Raw genomic sequence first — 17,927 nt, 5'->3', positions numbered from 1 at the left:
CCTTTAAATCATCTTTAAATGGGTCTGTGTTGGCAGTGCTCATTCTCAAGGCTAATTCAAGCAAAGCTTCTAATCTAGTAGGTATAATGTCATCTACCGGCTTTTTCAGTTCCTCTTCTGTTAGATCCATGAAGTGAACAAAGAAATCTCCTTGGTCCATTAGGAAGTAGTGCTTTATAGACCTGCTCAACAAAATGCAAAGACAAAAAAGAAGAGAGTTAGAAAGTAAGTTAACTATCTATAATGCTAAATCTAGAAAAAAAGGAGCAGAAGTCATCAGCTCTCAGCCAGTATGCAGGTTCTAATCACAGGAAAATCCACCCTCTACATGATACATACAACTAGAACTATGATTTCTTCCTTTTTCCCCACCCTCAGATCCAGATGTTGTATGTTCAGATTTTATTAAACATTTGTCCCATTCCTGGGCAAAAATTCTTGTGAAAACATGCATTTTACCTTTGGATCAGAACAGTCAGGTGGGGCTCAGCCTAGAGAAGATTCTGCCCCCAGTGACTGACAACCTAACCTTGGTCTACCCAACTGCATCGTTCCTGTGCAGCATAGCTGTCCTGGAGGATGAGGATCTCTCTAAAGTAACCAGGGCCCCCCCAATCCATTCAGAGGTATCAATTAGGTGCAGTATCTTGAACTCTACTCTGATGTGAAGGAGCGGAGTTCACAGAACGTGTGTGATATGTTTGCGTAGGCTTTTGCTGCTAATGAGGTGAGCTGCCATGTAGAGTGTCAACTTCAGCCTTCTTGTGGTGGCAGGAGCAAAGATGAGTCCGGCATGACCCTGAGACTGTGTGTCACCTGGACAATCTGATGCCCTTGATCGCTGGTGAGTTTAGAGTATGAAGTCACTCAAAAAATGTGCCTCGTCTTATCGTCATTTTTGTCTTCCGTATGTTGAGCCTGAGCCAACTACTCTCATCCATCTATTGATATCTTCCAGGAGCTGAGATATCTTGATGATTGCAGAAATTGAATCAGTGGAGAAGACATACAGTTGTGTCATCTGCATATTGCTGGCACATGAGTGTATGGTGTCTCACTCAGCAAGAACTCAAATAGGTGTTAAAGAGGGAAAGAGTGGAGGACTCTGCATGAGACGGGATGGGTGATGGGGTGCAGTTCCCTATTACAATTCTCTGGGATCTCAACCACAGATAGTACCCAAAACTCTGGTGTTCACCAAACGCACAGCAGGACTCATACACTGAAAGGCTGCTGAGAGATCTAGTAGTATCAGCAAAGAAATTTATTTCCTGTCTAAAATAAGAAGTTGTTCATGTATCAGCCCTGCAGGGCTGTTTCTGAGCAGTGTTCTGGCCTGAAACCTGACTGTGGTACCCAGCACACTGACCGAGGACAGACTCTATCGGAGCTTGGAAGCCAGCAACTTTTCAATGTCTTGGCCAAAAGAGGGGAGGAGATTGGAAACATGACAATGGTTGGCGAACTATTAGCACTAAGTGGAAGCTTTTGAAAGATGGTAGGGTATCTGTAAGCTCTCTTTCAAAGAAGCTTTTATGGTCTTGACCATGAATGACAGTTAGCAGTTTCAGAAGAGATGGGCAAGACACACCTCAGAGCTTCCAGGGCCTCTATTCAGGGGATTGGTCTAAATTCCACCAAGGGAGGTGGGACAGGAGGCAACCTTGGCTCTGGAGAAGTTACCTTTGTTGCAGTGAGGTCCTCTGATTCAAGCAATTTTGTTTGTGAAATAGGCAGAGAGCTCTCTACAGAGATAGGGGCTTTGGTCTGCAGGGATTATGGATCTGTTACGTATCTTACTCCACGGACCAGCTCTGCTGGTCATGATTTGACAAATGCAATTCTATAAGGTTCTTTCAGTTGCCTTTAAGGCTGTAGCAGCTGTTCACAGGTAAGTACTCACTTTTTCAGGGACTGACCACGAAGAATTTGCACCATAGGTGCTCCAGCCTTCTGCTTTCACGCTTTAGTTGATGTGGTCTTTTGGAGAACCACAGTGACCTGTGTGGGCAATATGGGGGAAGGAGCTATTTTAAGGCTTGCTTGTTGAGGTTTCTGGCCAGCAGCTAATTGCAGTGTTCTACTAGGTTGTTTTTGCACTGGTCCTTTGCCTGGGTGGTTCCCCCAGTAAGTGTCTTCTGAAGGTTCTGAAGGTTTTGAGGGACCAAGAACTGGGTCACACAGGGATCTACAAATATGCTTGACAACTGAAAGTTTCAGATAGAATACATCTGCTGTTGGATGAATAGATTACATACAACATAAAAGTGCATGATCATTAAAACCAGACTGGACAAATCACTACAAAGCATCCTATTAAGAATGATCCTGCACTGGCCCTGAGGAATACATTGGATGATTTAATACATCTGTGATTCTGTGAATTCCAACTGAGATACATTTTTGACCTAATCCTTGACAGAACCATTTGTTTTTCACATTAAACACATAAATCTAGTTTGTTTTATTTTTGCAGATCAGAATCTCTGTTGGAACTGCAATGATGGCAATGGTAACGTGGCATGGAAAAAGCCCAAAGGTAAAAAGATCATTACTTCACTATTTACATACAAACTAACATACATTTAGGAAATAAATCAAACCTCAAATGAGCCACAAGTTCTTTTTCCTCCATTAGGAAATCCAGAAGAACCTTGCTAGCATAGTTATAAGCTTTTTCTATTTGCTCCACATATGCTCGCTCTTTCAATGTGTAGATGACTTCTTTAGCCTCAGGGCAGGTAACATCACAACCACATTCTCGAACAACATTTAAATATTTCCCTAAAAGAAAAAAGTGGCAGCTGATGTTTAGTCTGACTAATAATAATGCAATTAATTTGCACTCTCTCAAACAGGGAGACATTTAGGCCAAAACTTTCAAATAGAAGGGTAACATTTTCAAAAATGTCTATGAGGTTTAGAAGTAAAAAGGACTTAAGCACTTTTAAAAATTTTACCCTAGGTATCTAAAATTAGACTCTTAAATCCACATTTAGGCACTCAGAACTAGCCTGATATCTAGAAATGCTGAGCAACCTTAGCTCTCAATGAAGTCTATGGGAGCTGCAGATACGCAAAACCTTTGAAAAATCAGGGATTATCTCTCAGAAGTGCCCAGCACCTATCACTTCTCATTGAGAACAATGGGCACTGATGGGATTTTGGAGACTTGTGAAAAACTGGATTACTTCATTTATGTGCCTAAATCAGAAGAAAGACCTTTTGAAATTCAGGCTCCTTGTGGGTGCTGAGTTCTTCTGAAAGTCAGGCCCCAGGCTACATGTGAGGATTTCAAAGCAGTTTAGAAAGACTCACAACCCCACTTTTGTGAGGTAAGTATGGATTATAGGACTGTCAATTAATCTCAGTTAACTCACGCGATTAACTCAAAAAAATTAATCACAATTAAAAAAATAATCACGATTAATCACAGTTTTAATAGCACTGTTAAACAATAGATTACCAATTGAAATTTATTCAATATTTTGGATGTTTTTCTACATTTTCATATATTTTATTTCAATTTACAAGACAGTGTATAGTGTATCGTGTATAGTGCTCACTTTATATTATTATTTTTATTACAAATATTTGCACTGTAAAATGATAAAAATAGTATTTTTCAATTCACCTCATACAAGTAGTGTAGTGCAATCTCTTTAACATGAAAGTGCAACTTACAAATGTAGATTTTTTTTTGTTACATAACTGTACTCAAAAACAAAACAATGTAAAACTTTAGAGCCTACAAGTCCATTCAGTCCTACTTTGTTTTCAGCCAATCATTAAGACAAACAAGTTTGTTTACATTTACAGGAGATAATGCTGCCCGCTTCCTATTTACGTCACCTGAAAATGAGAACAGGTGTTCTCATGGCACTGCTGTAGCCAGCATTGCTAGGTATTTACATGCCAGGTATGTTAAACATTTGTATACCCCTTCATGGTTTGGCCACCATTCCAGAGGACAAGCTTCCATGCTGATAACACTCGTTAAAAAAATAATGCCTTAATTAAATTTGTGACCTAACTCCTTGGAGGAGAACTGTATATCTTCTGCTCGGTTTTACCTGCATTCTGCCATATATTTCGTGTTAAGAACACTTTCACTGCAGATTTGACAAAATGCAAAGAAGGTACCAAAGTGAGATTTCTAAAAGTAGCTACAGCACTCTACCCAAGGTTTAAGAATCTGAAGTGCCTTCCAAAATCTGAGAGGGATGGGGTGTGGAGCACGTTTTCAGAAGTCGTAAAAGAGCAACAGTCCAATGCGGAAACTACAGAACCCGATCCACCAAAAAAGAAAATCAAACTTTTGATGGGGGCATCCGATTCAAATGATGAAAACAAACATGTGTCAGTCCGCACTGCTTTGGATTTTTATAGAGCAGAACCAGTCATTAGAATGGTTGAAGCATGAAGGGACCTATGAATCTAGCGCATCTGACACACAAATATCTTGTGACACCGGCTACAACAGTGCCATGCGAACATCTGTTCTCAATTTCAGGTGATGTAAACAAGAAGCGGGCAGCATTATCTCCTGCAAATGTAAACAAACTTGTTTGTCTGAGCAACTGGCTGAACAAGAAGTAGGACTGAGTGGACTTCTAGGCTCTAAAGTTTTACATTGTTTTATTTTTTGAGTGCAGTTTCTTTTTGTACATAATTCTACATTTGTAACTTCAACTTTCATGATAAAGAGACTGCACTACAGTACTTGTATTAGGTGAACTGAAAAATATTATTTCTTTTATTTTTACAGAGCAAATATTTGCAATAAAAAATAAATATAAAGTGAGCACTGTACACTTTGTATTCTGTGTTGTTATTGAAATCAATATATTTGAAAATATAGAAAACATCAAAAATATTTAAATACAAGGCATTCTATTATTAAGAAAGCAATTAATTTTTTTAATTGCTTGACAGCCCTAATGGATTATCATCACCGTTTTACAGACAAGTAAACTGAGGCACAGTGAAGGGAAATGACATACCCAAGTTCACATACAATGCTACTGCCAGAGCCAGGAATAGAACTCAGCACTCCCAGGTTCCAATCCTGTGTCTTAACCATTAGTTGATCGTTATTCTCTGGAAGGAGTATGCCAAGGCATACTGTAGTCTTCCCATAATAAAAAAATGTTGATTAATAGCCCCAAATCATACACTGACAGTTGCAGAAAAGTTGATGTGACTTAACTGAATGGGGGGAGGGATAGCTCAGTGGTTTGAGCACTGTCCTGCTAAACCCAGGGTTGTGAGTTCAATCCTTGAGGGGGCCATTTAGGGATCTGGGGCAAAAACTGGGGATTGGTCCTGCTTTGAGCAGGGCGTTGGACAAGATGATCTCCTGAGGTCCCTTCCAACTCTGATATTCTATGATCACTGACTTTCATTATGCACGTCTGTGCATCTCAAGTGCAATTTAAAATGTTAATGTCGTTTAGTGCAACTATGACCTGAGCAGTAGAAGAATTTATAGCAACCAATCACTTTCATCATGTGTTGTCACTGTACATCTTAGACACTTCTATACATTCAGAGTCACAGTCACTTACTTACCTGTGCTAAGTATCTTGTCAGCCATTTTCTGTAGGAATGATGGAATTTGTTGCTGAACAACAGTATATCTTTGATCCCAATATTTGTCATTATAATCCTCTTGTATCTTCTCCTTCTGCAACTCATGTTCTTCCACCATGAACTCACTGTGCAATTAAATCAGATTTTTTAGATACAACAACAAGTACAAAGAAGATTACTCTTTAACTTGACCTCAAACAGGTAATGTGATCTATCAGAAATGGGAATCCATAAGACTTCTGGCTCTTGGAATATTTCCTAATAAATGTTTCAGGAGCACTGGCGTCTTGATGATTGGTATTCAGTTGTGGCAAGAGAAGTGGCAATATGGTGAGTCTCAGTATTGACCTGTAGCTTTCACCAATGGGGAATGTAAATAAGTGAAGCCATATATAAAGCACCATTTGTAATTACGTAATTTCAGAAGACCTCTACCAGGTCTAAACACAATTCAACTACAGTGGAATAAACTAAGAAATTAGCATTAATTTTAGTGAAATATGTACATTCCCTCCACAAGAAAACATGCTTTTCTCAAAGATAAAATATCAATATGAACTATAATTTTTCTAGCATTCTAAAAATGTTATCCAATCATTAAACACACAATGAAAATATTGCATAATCTGTTACATTACAAAAAAAAATGCATCAATAAAAACTTAATTCCAAAAAAATCCAGGATATTTCACATTTCAGTCAATCTCAGCCTGGACCAGTCCACACAAGAGATCCACTTCCTGGACACTACGGTGCTAATAAGCGACGGTCACATAAACACCACCCTATACCGGAAACCTACTGACCGCTATGCCTACCTACATGCCTCCAGCTTTCATCCAGACCACACCACACGATCCATTGTCTACAGGCAAGCTCTACGATACAACCGCATTTGCTCCAACCCCTCAGACAGAGACAAACACCTACAAGATCTCTATCAAGCATTCTTACAACTACAATACCCACCTGCTGAAGTGAAGAAACAGATTGACAGAGCCAGAAGAGTACCCAGAAGTTACCTACTACAGGACAGGCCCAACAAAGAAAATAACAGAACGCCACTAGCCATCACCTTCAGCCCCCAACTAAAACCTCTCCAACGCATCATCAAGGATCTACAACCTATCCTGAAGGATGACCCATCACTCTCACAGTTCTTGGGAGACAGGCCAGTCCTTGCTTACAGACAGCCCCCCAACCTGAAGCAAATACTCACCAGCAACCACATACCACACAACAAAAACACTAACCCAGGAACCTATCCTTGCAACAAAGCCCGTGCCAACTGTGCCCACATATCTATTCAGGGGACACCATCATAGGGCCTAATAACATCAGCCACACTATCAGAGGCTCGTTCACCTGCACATCCACCAATGTGATATATGCCATCATGTGCCAGCAATGCCCTTCTGCCATGTACATTGGCCAAACTGGACAGTCTCTACATAAAAGAATAAATGGACACAAATCAGATGTCAAGAATTATAACATTCAAAAACCAGTCGGAGAACACTTCAATCTCTTTGGTCACTCGATTACAGACCTAAAAGTGGCAATTCTTCAACAAAAAAACTTCAAAAACAGACTCCAACGAGAGACTGCTGAGTTGGAATTAAGTTGCAAACTAGATACAATTAACTTAGGCTTGAATAAAGACTGGGAGTGGATGTGGCATTACACAAAGTAAAACTATTTCCCCTTGTTTATTTCGCCTCCGACTGTCCTTGTCAACTGCTGGAAATGGCCCACCTTGATTATCACTACAAAAGGTTCCGCCCTCCCGCCCCCACTCTCCTGCTGGTAACAGCTCACCTTTCCCCGATCACTCTTGTTACAGTCTGTATGGTAACACGCATTGTTTCATGTTCTTTGTGTATATAAAATCTCCTCACTATATTTTCCACTGTATGCATCCGATGAAGTGAGCTGTAGCTCACGAAAGCTTATGCTCAAATAAATTTGTTAGTCTCTATGGTGCCACAAGTACTCCTTTTCTTTTTACAGATACAGACTAACACAGCTGCTACTCTGAAACCTGTAACTCAAACTGTTGATAACATGTCCTTTTAAATAATCCTGTTAATGGATGTAGTGAGGTGGAGTGGCCTCCCTCCAAACTTGAGAGCAAGGGAACAGTACAATCCCCCTGGTGAGAAGAGACAACCTGTACCGCCCCCCTCACCGGAAGTACCAGGGCGGGGCAGGACATATAAAGGGAGGGTGAGGCAGCTCAGTTGAGTGGGAGACATGGAAGGAGGCAAATATCTCCAGTCCACTGCAGAACTCTGAAGCTGAAACTGCACTGTGCAGAACCCTGCCCCCAGAGGAGACCGATCCTGGACAAGCAATGGCAGGACCCCTGGGCTCGGGTAGGAAGTAACCCAGGTAAACCAGATTCTGTCTGGTTTTGTTGCTGGAGCATGAGTCAGCGTGTTTTGGTGGGATCTCCAGTGACCTAGTGGAGTAGCGTGGGGCCGGGTTCTCCTACCTCCAACCCCTCCAGCCCCGGGCTGGCGGCCTATTCACCCTAGGCCAGAAGTCCTGTGCATTCTTTGTGGCTTGCCCCAGTCAGGAGACCGGGGGGGTCCAGACTGTATTTGCTGGCTGCCCTAGCCAGGATGCTTAGGCTAAAGTCTGCCCCCTTTCTCTGCCCCAAGAGTCCTAGACTGTTGAGTTCGGTCTGTCTTAGCCCGGAGACTTAGGCTAAAGACTGCTCTCTGCTCTGCCCTGCCCAGAGGGCCAGTTTCCCTTATAGACTGTTAATGCTGTCTACCTCAGCCAGGAGGCTGTGGGATAAAGACTGCTTGTGCTCTGCCCACCTAGAGGCCTAGAGCCCTAGACTCTTGATCGGGGTCAGCCCTAGCCAGAAGACTATGGGCTAAAGACTGCTTACTGCTCTGCTTCACCTCTCCCGAGGGGGCTAGAGCTCCAGACTGTTAATGGTTGTGTCCCCCCTGCTAGGAGGCTATGAGCTATAGACTGCTTGCAGCTCAGCCCCGCCCACGGGGCCTGAGCCCAACTGCTGCTGCCTGCTGCAGTGAGGAAGAGTGGCCTCCCTCCCTGCTTGAGCGCGAGGGACCACTACAACAGACTGTAGCTAACACTATACAAACAGAGCAGAAATTGGGTGGTTTTCAATCTGACCTGAGTGTGTGTGAAATTTCAACTATAACTCTGCATTAATAGTTTTTTGCACTTAATTTCCTTGAATTTCAAAAACAAAAGAGACAAAGAAGGTTCCAGTACATTTGCTATATGGTCACAGACTAAAAAGATGTGCATTTAAACACGTGGTCTAACAACCCCACATTCCAATCAAATTTTGCTGAGTCTGGGGCTGTGCATCCCCGTGAAAATTAGTGACTGACAGAACAGGGGACCCAGCAGGAAGTCTCCCTAACCAGCTGGGCCCCCTATTTTTGAGGGTTTTTTGTTTTTTTTTTTAACATAGCCCTGGAGAATGCAAGAGCACATTTAATTATCACATTTTCAAGTATGGCAGGATGATGAAAAGGAAAGCTAGCTGACAGGGAGCTGAAGCAGTCATGGTTAAGATGATTCAAAGCTCAAATGGTCTGTCATAATCAGTTTACACTGCATTCTGTGTGCAGACCTCCACACAGACATGAATTCATACAGTACGTATTGTTCAAAATGAGATGACAGCAGCATGAAATTTTACAATATTTTTAGTTTTATTAAATTGTCATTTTAGTTGTTGCTAAATGAAATTCCTTAAACTATGTCAAAGCCACCAATCCTCAGGAAGAATGTTATCTATACTACAGGTAGAACCATACAACTGGGTCAGAGTCTACTTATAGCAACAAGGTCCAGTATAACCAAACAGCAGCATTCTTCTGGCATAATCTTGTTGGCTTGCCCACATCTACCATGATGTACAATAACCCTGGCATCAGTGCATTCTGAGGAAAAAAAATAAGCAGCCGTCCCTCCTGCATGTTGCCGCAAACACTCATGTCAGGGGCAGAGGACTGCAAGTATTTTACATAATGGATTTTGGGATGTTCTTCAGCACAGACACCTGGGATGTAGGAAGATTGGCTAGCCTGGTTACACAGACCCAGATGGGTGTGTGACTGAATACTCCCCTGTATTCACATCCTACATACTACTGTAGTAATCGTTGCGCAAGGTATGCCTTGTAAGGTATCATTTGAAAACTCAAAATTGGCTGGTCAGTATAGTCATGATAAAATATGTGTGGCAACATTATGTATGAAGTTAAAAGATTCCTCTGTATGATTTTATTAACATGTTCCAAACCCCACAGCTCTGCCCTGAAGAGTTTGGTCAGTAATCTTGCTGGAAGCATGTGGTGAGAAATTTTGCTTGAATCTGATACAGTTTGTTAAGTTAGGCACTAGAAAGTGTTTTATTTTTATTGTAACCATTTCTGACTTTTATGCCGCATTACTTGTATTCACTTAAAATCTCTCTTTGTGGTTAATAAATATGTTTTATTGTTTTGTCTAATCCAGCATGTCGGGGTAACTCTATTTAGGATAACAGGCTAGTGTATATTATTCCCTTCAAGGAATAAGGGGCTTAATATATTTGGACTGGCCAGGAGAGGGATGGGCAGTACAGGATACACATTTCTGGGGGGAAATCTGGAACTGGGAGTGTGTTGGGGTCACCCTGCAATATAACCAAGGCTGGTGAAAGCCAGACTGCAACTGACAGACTGCAGTTACAAAAACACAACTGGGAGTGATCTGCATGCTGGTGGCAGTTTGTGAGCAGTCCAGGTTGGAGGCTACAGCAGCAAGTTATTGTACAGCACCCCAGGTTACAGAGCATGGTGACATAGCTCCCCACTGGTCTGAATTGTACCCTGGTATGTCACAAGTTGGTTCTATCTCCAGTGCAGGTTGTCACAGCCTGAAAAATTGTGTTACAGCCTTGTTATTGAGCAGTACTGGTACCACTCACACTGAGGAACCATGTTTTAACCATGGCAAGAGAAGTAAGCCTTGTGTGGAGTCAGATAAATTTTGTGGATGACACAAAGCTGGGAGGTATTGCCAATACAGAGAAAGATCGGGATATCATACAGGAAGATCTGGATGACCTTGTAAACTGGAGTAATAGTAATAGGATGAAATTTAATAGTGAAAAGTGCAAGGTCATGCATTTAGGAATTAATAACAAGAATTTGTGTTATAAACTGGGGACGCATTACTTGGAAGTAACAGAGAAGGACCTCGGAGTATTGGTTGATCACAGGATGACTATGAGCCGCCAATATGACATGGCCGTGAAAAAGGCTAATGCGGTCTTGGGATGCATCAGGCGACGTATTTCCCGTAGAGATAAGGAGGTGTTGGTACCGTTATACAAGGCACTGGTGAGACCTCATCTGGAATACTGTGTGCAGCTCTGGTCTCCCATGTTAAAGAAGGATGAATTCAAACTGGAACAGGTACAGAGAAGGGCTACTAGGATGATCCGAGGAATGGAAAACCTGTCTTATGAAAAGAGATTCAATGAGCTTGGCTTGTTTAGCTTAACTAAAAGAAGGCTGAGAGGAGATATGATTGCTATCTATAAATATATTAGAGGGATAAATACCATGGAGGGAGAAGAATTATTTAAGCTCAGTACCAATGTGGACACAAGAACAAATGGATATAAACTGGCCATCAGGAAGTTTAGACTTGAAATTAGACGAAGGTTTCTAACCATCAGAGGAGTGAAGTTCTGCAACAGCCTTCCAAGGAAAGCAGTGGGGGCAAAAGACATATCTGGCTTCAAGACTAAGCTTGATAAGTTTATGGAGGAGAGGATATGATGGGATAGCCTAATTTTGGCAATTAATTGATCTTCAACTTTTGGTGGTAGATATGCCCAATGGCCTGCGATGGGATGTTAGATGGGGTGAGATCTGAGTTACTACAGAGAATTCTTTCCTGGGTGTCTGGCTGGTGAGTCTTGCCCACATGCTCAGAGTTTAGCTGATCGCCATATCTGGGGTCAGGAAGGAATTTTCCTCCAGGGCAGATTGGCAGAGGCCCTGGGGGTTATTCGCCTTCCTCTGCAGCGTGGGGCATGGGTCACTTGCTGGAGGATTGCCTGCACCTTGAAGTCTTTAAACCACGATTTGAGGACTTCAATAGCTGAGACATAGGTGAGGGGTTTGTTACAGGAGCAGGTGGGTGAGATTCCATGGCCTGCGTTGTGCAGGAGGTCAGAACAGACATTCGTAATGGTCCCTTCTGACCTTAAAGTCTATGATTCTATGATATTGTATAGCGTGGCCACAAACTCAGCAAATCTCTATAGTATAGATTGGCCTTAAAATTGAAAGCCAAGCCACTGAAGGAAATTCTGGTTTGAGTTATAAAAGGATGAAAAGTAAATCTAAAAAGTGTGAACTCTGGAAAATGTCATTTTCCCATATTATGATAAAATCCCTTTATGCCATTTTTAAGTTATCAAGCTTTGTAAAAAGAAAAATATTACTGCTGGACTGTGAACAAGCATGATCTGCACTGGTTTCTTATTGCTTTCCATGTGGAACATGAGGAGTTGGTTTTCATTTATAAAGCCCTCTGTGGCTTGGGACCAGGGCAGTTGAAAGAAGCCCCTCTCCCTGTGACATACCTCCCACAGCTGTGGATTTCCCTCAAAAAAAAGAAAGTGAGCACTGCTGGCAGAACATTCTTCCCAAGAGCTCCTGACTTTGGAATTTGCTTCTCCATCCCTGGAAATAGCTTGAATCTGATTACCTATATTCCCAGGCTTTGGGGAATGCATGGCTGCCCTGAGGGCACAGCAGGGGAGATGACTGGACTTCATTTTCAGGGTTTTTCCCACTCCCGCCAGGATCAGGGGCAAAGACAGGCTACTAGTTTTATTCTTCGTTGTACAATTATGTTTTTAATATATACAAAATAGGCACTTTATTTTGGTGCTACCATCATTTACTCAAAAGCATATCAATATTACAGTGCACTAGAAAATGTAAAACTAACGATCAGGATTTATTAACTTTGTTTCAATGTTTCTGTACCTGTATGGATCATTGATGATTCCTCTATAGATCCACTTCTCCAGAATTTCAAAATAAGGCACACTGGCTGCCTTGGTTAAGTACAGACACAGCTCTTGTGCTTGGCTGTCTCCTGTATAGTTGAAGGTCCTGTCGTGAAGTAAGCTAAGGGTTGACCCTCCCATGCACTCACCTTTATCCACAGAAGTGGCTATAATTAAAAAAGGAAAAACTCTTAAGGCAAAAAAGGCATTTAATTTAAATCAACACATTCACAGAATGAGTCATTTTGTTAAAGGCTATCAAGGCTCAAAATAACAGACTGAGAATTCTGAAACACTGGTTCAACTATTGACAATTCACACAAACATCTTGTCATGGAAAGAGTTATCAGCTAATTATTTGACTAGATTTCAGCATAAGAATTGTGGCTTATTAACTCAGCTGCTACATTGAATGCAGCACGCTCCGCACTTTTGAAGTGCACACATGCTATTATTTAGCTGATTCTCAGCAGCCATTCTGCTATGCAGCCAACATTTAAAGGTGACCTGAAAACAATTTTTTAATAAAACAAGAACTGATGTTAAAAAACCCTCAAGTCCCCCAAGTCACTAGGGTTAAAGTCAAGCACATGCACACGTGTTTGCAGGATCAAGGTCCAAAAAGCTCCCTATACCTAGGGAACACAGGAACAGGTCCATTCTCCAGATGGGTAATTGAGAAATCCTAATTTATGTCTACACTGCAGCTCAGAGTGAGCCTCCTAGCCTGGGTAGACAAGATTCACACTAGCTCAAGCTAGTGTACTAAAAATAGCAGTGTGGACATTGTGACTCAAGCAGCAGCTCGGGCTTTCAAGTCCACCTGACCCTTTGGGACTGAGCTCAGGTAGCTAGTCTGAGTCTCCACTAGAGCCCCAACATCTAAACTGTTATTTTTAGTATGCTAGCTCGAGTGGAGCTAGCAATTGTCTCTCTACCTGGGCTGGGAGACTCACTCCCAGCGGCAATGCAGACATACCTAAAATGACTTGCTAAAGGTTACATAGGACATTAGTGACACAGGTGGGAAGAGAAGCTTTGTCTCTAAGGGTACATCTACACAGGAAGTGGCAGCAAGTCTGAGCCCAGGTTGACAGACTCGGGCTTGCGGGGCTCATGCTCCAACACTAAAATAGATATGTAGATGTTGCGGCTCGGGCTCTGAAGCCTGGGAGGAGGGAAGGGCTTCAGAACCGTAGCTCCAACTCAAGCCACAATGTCTACACAGCTATTTTTAGTGTGTAGCACAAGCCTGAGTCTGTCGACCTGGGCTCAGACTTGCTGCCGCTCACTATGTAGATGTAGATGGTGGTAGATGTTTATTTTCTCCACTAACACACAGGTTCTCATGCAAATTGCTTCAACCTCTGAATTCAGTTAGGATAACAGTAACATTTGGGTAAGGGGGATGCTTTGCTAAAGCAATGGGGCAAGTGCAAAGTACTACTAGCTATAATTGAGAGGAATCGGTTGAATTGCACGTGAGACTGGAAGTATGTGGTCATGCCGGGGAAATACACTCCCAAACTTGGCACAGCATCCTTCAGCTATGCCAGAACGGCTTTCTTCTTTAAAAGTACTATACTAAAGAAATACTGTACTTGGGGAAAATGAATGGGTTAGTATTACAGTGTGGGGCAGGAGATGGGAACTACAGGACACCTTCAGGTTTCAGAGCAAGGGGAACCTTAACTTAGCTTGTTAGCTATAGCATTCCAGGAAAGGGAAATGTAAGGAAGTGGCACTTTTAAGACAGTTCGTCTTGTCTCCCTCAAGCAGTACATGCCCTCCCCCCAACTTCAAAATTCAGAGAATCTTTAAAGAACAGATATTTATTTTGACCAAAAATCTCTGGTTAGGCTACAGAGGTGTTTTAAGGTCCCATCAAACTGAAAAGGTTTGATTCAACCTTAACTATGGTTGTCACTAATGTGCCTCCATAACACTGTTTGTTAAAGTCAGTAACAAGTCAGTAAACCTGTTAATACAGCACTAATTAAACCATTGCTACTTGGTCCTCTTCTGTAATCTCATAACAGAGTTTTGATAATTAAAATCCTCTTTAGAGTTCACTTTGAACACTGTACAGAAGCAGATTACTGCATGTAATGTGGGCATCATTTATAGTTCTATACAGCTTTTGGAACCTCATGACAAAGGCATGAAAAATTTAACTATCATTAGAAAGTATGGACACCTACCAAGTGAAGCAAGAATCTCCATGGTCCTCATTGTGGGCTGGATATAAAACCAGAGTTTCTGTAGGGACAAAAGCCCTTGTCTCTGAAGATGCTCCAGCTGGGTGATAAGAATCATGTATTCTTTGATAAGGGTCCTCATTGCTGCTGCCAAAGCATGATTTACCTGTCCGTACTCGAACGAAGATTTTTCCTCAATGAACCTGCAAAAAGCCGTACAAAAAATTGTTTGACAAGGCAGTGTTTATATTTTCAGGAGCTGTATTTACATGTCATTGTAGAAGCACGAAGGGCAGAGTGCAACCTAGTTAGAAGCTGCACTGTCATCTTGAAATCTATACAGTTAAAATATATGTATCTAAAGTAGCTTTAGGGGCTATACCTGCCTTGACTCCCTCCAGTCAATTTTTGTTGTTTAACCATCACATTTTTCTATTTTTTAAAAGTATTTCCTCCCCCTGGTGTTGTCTGAAATGTAGGGTAATAAGCTATTGCTGACTTCAAACATGCTTCTGATTCTAGCCACTGGGGGACTTTAACAACAATATTTTTTATTAAAGTAGCACCCAAGGGCAAACACAGATGAAGAACATTCCCTGCTCCAGTGAGCTTACAAAAAATACACACAGATGAAATCAGGGAACAACATACATGCAAATAAGCATGGTGCTGATCAGCACACATTAATTAGTTACGGGCTCCACTTTGGGTTTTTAATCTGGGAACACAGGTCAGGGGAGAGGAATGGCAGGTATGGGGGAGTTAGCGAGAGTAAAAGAGTAGGAAGAGGAAGGAAGGAACAAGCAGTCCCAGCTCACCACCCACCTAGTCACGGTCACAGCAGGGCTCAGCAATTAACTGCTAGGTGGTAAAGGATGGGCAAGTTGGCAAAGTGAAAGTGAACTTGACATTGCAATAAACTAAGAAAGCAACTCAGTACAGTGGAGTTGAAGTGTCAAGGGCCGTGAAGGTGAAGCCAGTGGAGGGACATAGAGAAGGGGGTGATGTGATCAATAACAAGCCAGGAAGATGATCTTAGCAGCAGCAATGTGAATGGACTAAAGAAGGGCAAGGTTGCAGAGAAGAGGTGATTACTGTAGGACCTGGATGAGATTTCAGCTGCATAGACAGAAAGAGAAGGCTGAATCTTAGAAATATTACATAGGAAGAAGTGGAAAAATTAGACATGGTCTGGGTTTTTAAACAAGTTTTTTCCAAATTAATTAACATCCCACTAGAATCAGTCATCATAGCAGATTTTAGTGAGGTGTTGGACTCTTTTTTTGGACAAGTCAAGCTGGCCCAAGCATACACAGTCACATGCTAGAAGCATTATAAAAGATCATAGGTAAAAAATAGGGTGAAAAGATGTATAGAGGTTGCAAAAGCCTACAATGAAGGATTTTACTTTTTTTTCTCCTCTCCACATTCCACATATTCACAAATAGATTTCTTCCTGATTTCTACAAATTTGATGGACTCAGTGCTTTATAACAAAATCAAGTCTATCATGATCTCTGATCATGGACCAGCAATACTACAATTTCCCCCTCCCAAGACAAACTGGATTTGTAAAGGATGGAGACTGAACTCCTCTCTTTTGAAAGATAAACATTCTCAGTACTCTGTCACAGATAAATTAGGTTTTTCTTCAAACAAATGATATGCCAGAGATATCCTGATCTACCCTATAGGATAAGCTTTTATTAGAGGAAGGATCATTTCATACGCAGTGGTTAGAAAGAGGGCATACCAGGCTCAGCTCCTGGAATTAACCAAACAATTTAAAGGTCTAGATTTAGAATGTGCAAACTACCCCTCCCAAGAAAATCTTTAAAAAAATTTAAAAAAATCAAAAAATCAGTGTGAAGTAAATAGATTGACTTCAGCACAAGCCAAATTTGCTCTTTTTAGACTCAAACACACACACTGTGAGTTGGGAAACAGAGAATAAAATTCTTGCATGCGGATTAAAAGTGAGAGGCCAAACATCCTGAATAGTATCACTCAAATCAGAATAAGGATAGGTTATTACTAATTAAAAAGAGCTCAATGATCAATTTTTGAAATTCTACCAGTACAATAATAATTCACCACCTGACCCAGAAGAGCCGAATAACATTGTTAAAACTCAACCTCCCACAAATCTCAGAAGAGCAACATGCAAGGCTGGCCTCTCCCTTGCAATTCGAGGAAATAATCAAGTTCATAGAAGAAATAAGCCTGGGCAAGACTACCCCCACCAGGATGGCTTACTGATAGAATTCTATACAAGTCTCAAAGAAATTCTGGCTCCTAAGCTGCTATACATTTTCAAAATGCCTTAAATAAAGATATGTTAAGTCCTACTATGAGGAAAGCCCTAATTATTGTACAATTTAAACTGGGTAAGGATATGCAAAAGTGTAATAACTATAGACCCATCTCTTTAATCAATACTGATATAAAATACTTTCAGAAATACTGGCTAAGAGGCTTGAAAAAGTAGTGAGTGATATAGTTCATCCCAATCAAGTGAGTTTTTTTTTTTTTAAAAGCATGATTCAGATCACACACATCAGGTGATTAATGTTATTGCATTCCACCAACATTCCAGAAATTCCCATGCAATCATTTAATCATCTTGATGCAAAGAAAGTCTTTGACAGAGTGAATTGGAAACATCAGTTTTTTTACCCTAGATAAATTTGGGTGGGGAAATTCTTTATTTCATGGATAAAACTGTTATATTATAATTTCAACTCTCACATCTTAAAAAATAGCACAATATCCCTCCTTTCATCTTTTTGGGGAAACTAACCAGGAGTGCCTGCTCTCCTCTCTCCTGTTCAATCTAGCATTAGAATAACTTGCAATACTATATTAGGGAACACAGTATTTAAGGGATCAAATCAGGGACTCAGGAGACAAAATCCTTCCATATGCAGACATCATCTTATTTATTAAAGATCTGGATCAATCTATTCCAGATATCCTTCGAACAACAGATAACTGACAAATTCTCTGGCTTACAAGATACACTGGGATAAGTCAGAAGCAATGATGATCTCATTGGAGCTAGTTGGAAGTGGC

The 17,927-nt window shown here is 41.2% G+C and overlaps 1 protein-coding gene across 3 annotated transcripts in view; it reads right to left on the bottom strand.

Annotated features, from left to right (window-relative positions):
* The window catches only part of TUBGCP2 (tubulin gamma complex component 2), a 93,412-nt gene that overhangs the window by 35,181 nt on the left and 40,304 nt on the right, over window positions 1-17,927 (bottom strand). For all 3 annotated transcript variants that reach the window (XM_048859473.2, XM_048859475.2, XM_048859471.2), the window contains 5 exons: window positions 14,859-15,058; window positions 12,635-12,824; window positions 5,572-5,717; window positions 2,604-2,784; window positions 2-182 (listed from right to left, as the gene is read on the bottom strand). In XM_048859473.2, the coding sequence (XP_048715430.1) occupies window positions 2-182; window positions 2,604-2,784; window positions 5,572-5,717; window positions 12,635-12,824; window positions 14,859-15,058 (898 nt within the window). The remainder of the gene's footprint in view (window position 1; window positions 183-2,603; window positions 2,785-5,571; window positions 5,718-12,634; window positions 12,825-14,858; window positions 15,059-17,927) is intronic.

This window comes from Caretta caretta, chromosome 7 (assembly GCF_965140235.1).
Source record: "Caretta caretta isolate rCarCar2 chromosome 7, rCarCar1.hap1, whole genome shotgun sequence".
Classification (NCBI taxonomy): Eukaryota; Metazoa; Chordata; order Testudines; family Cheloniidae; genus Caretta; species Caretta caretta.
This window is presented reverse-complemented; position numbering and strand designations above follow the sequence as displayed.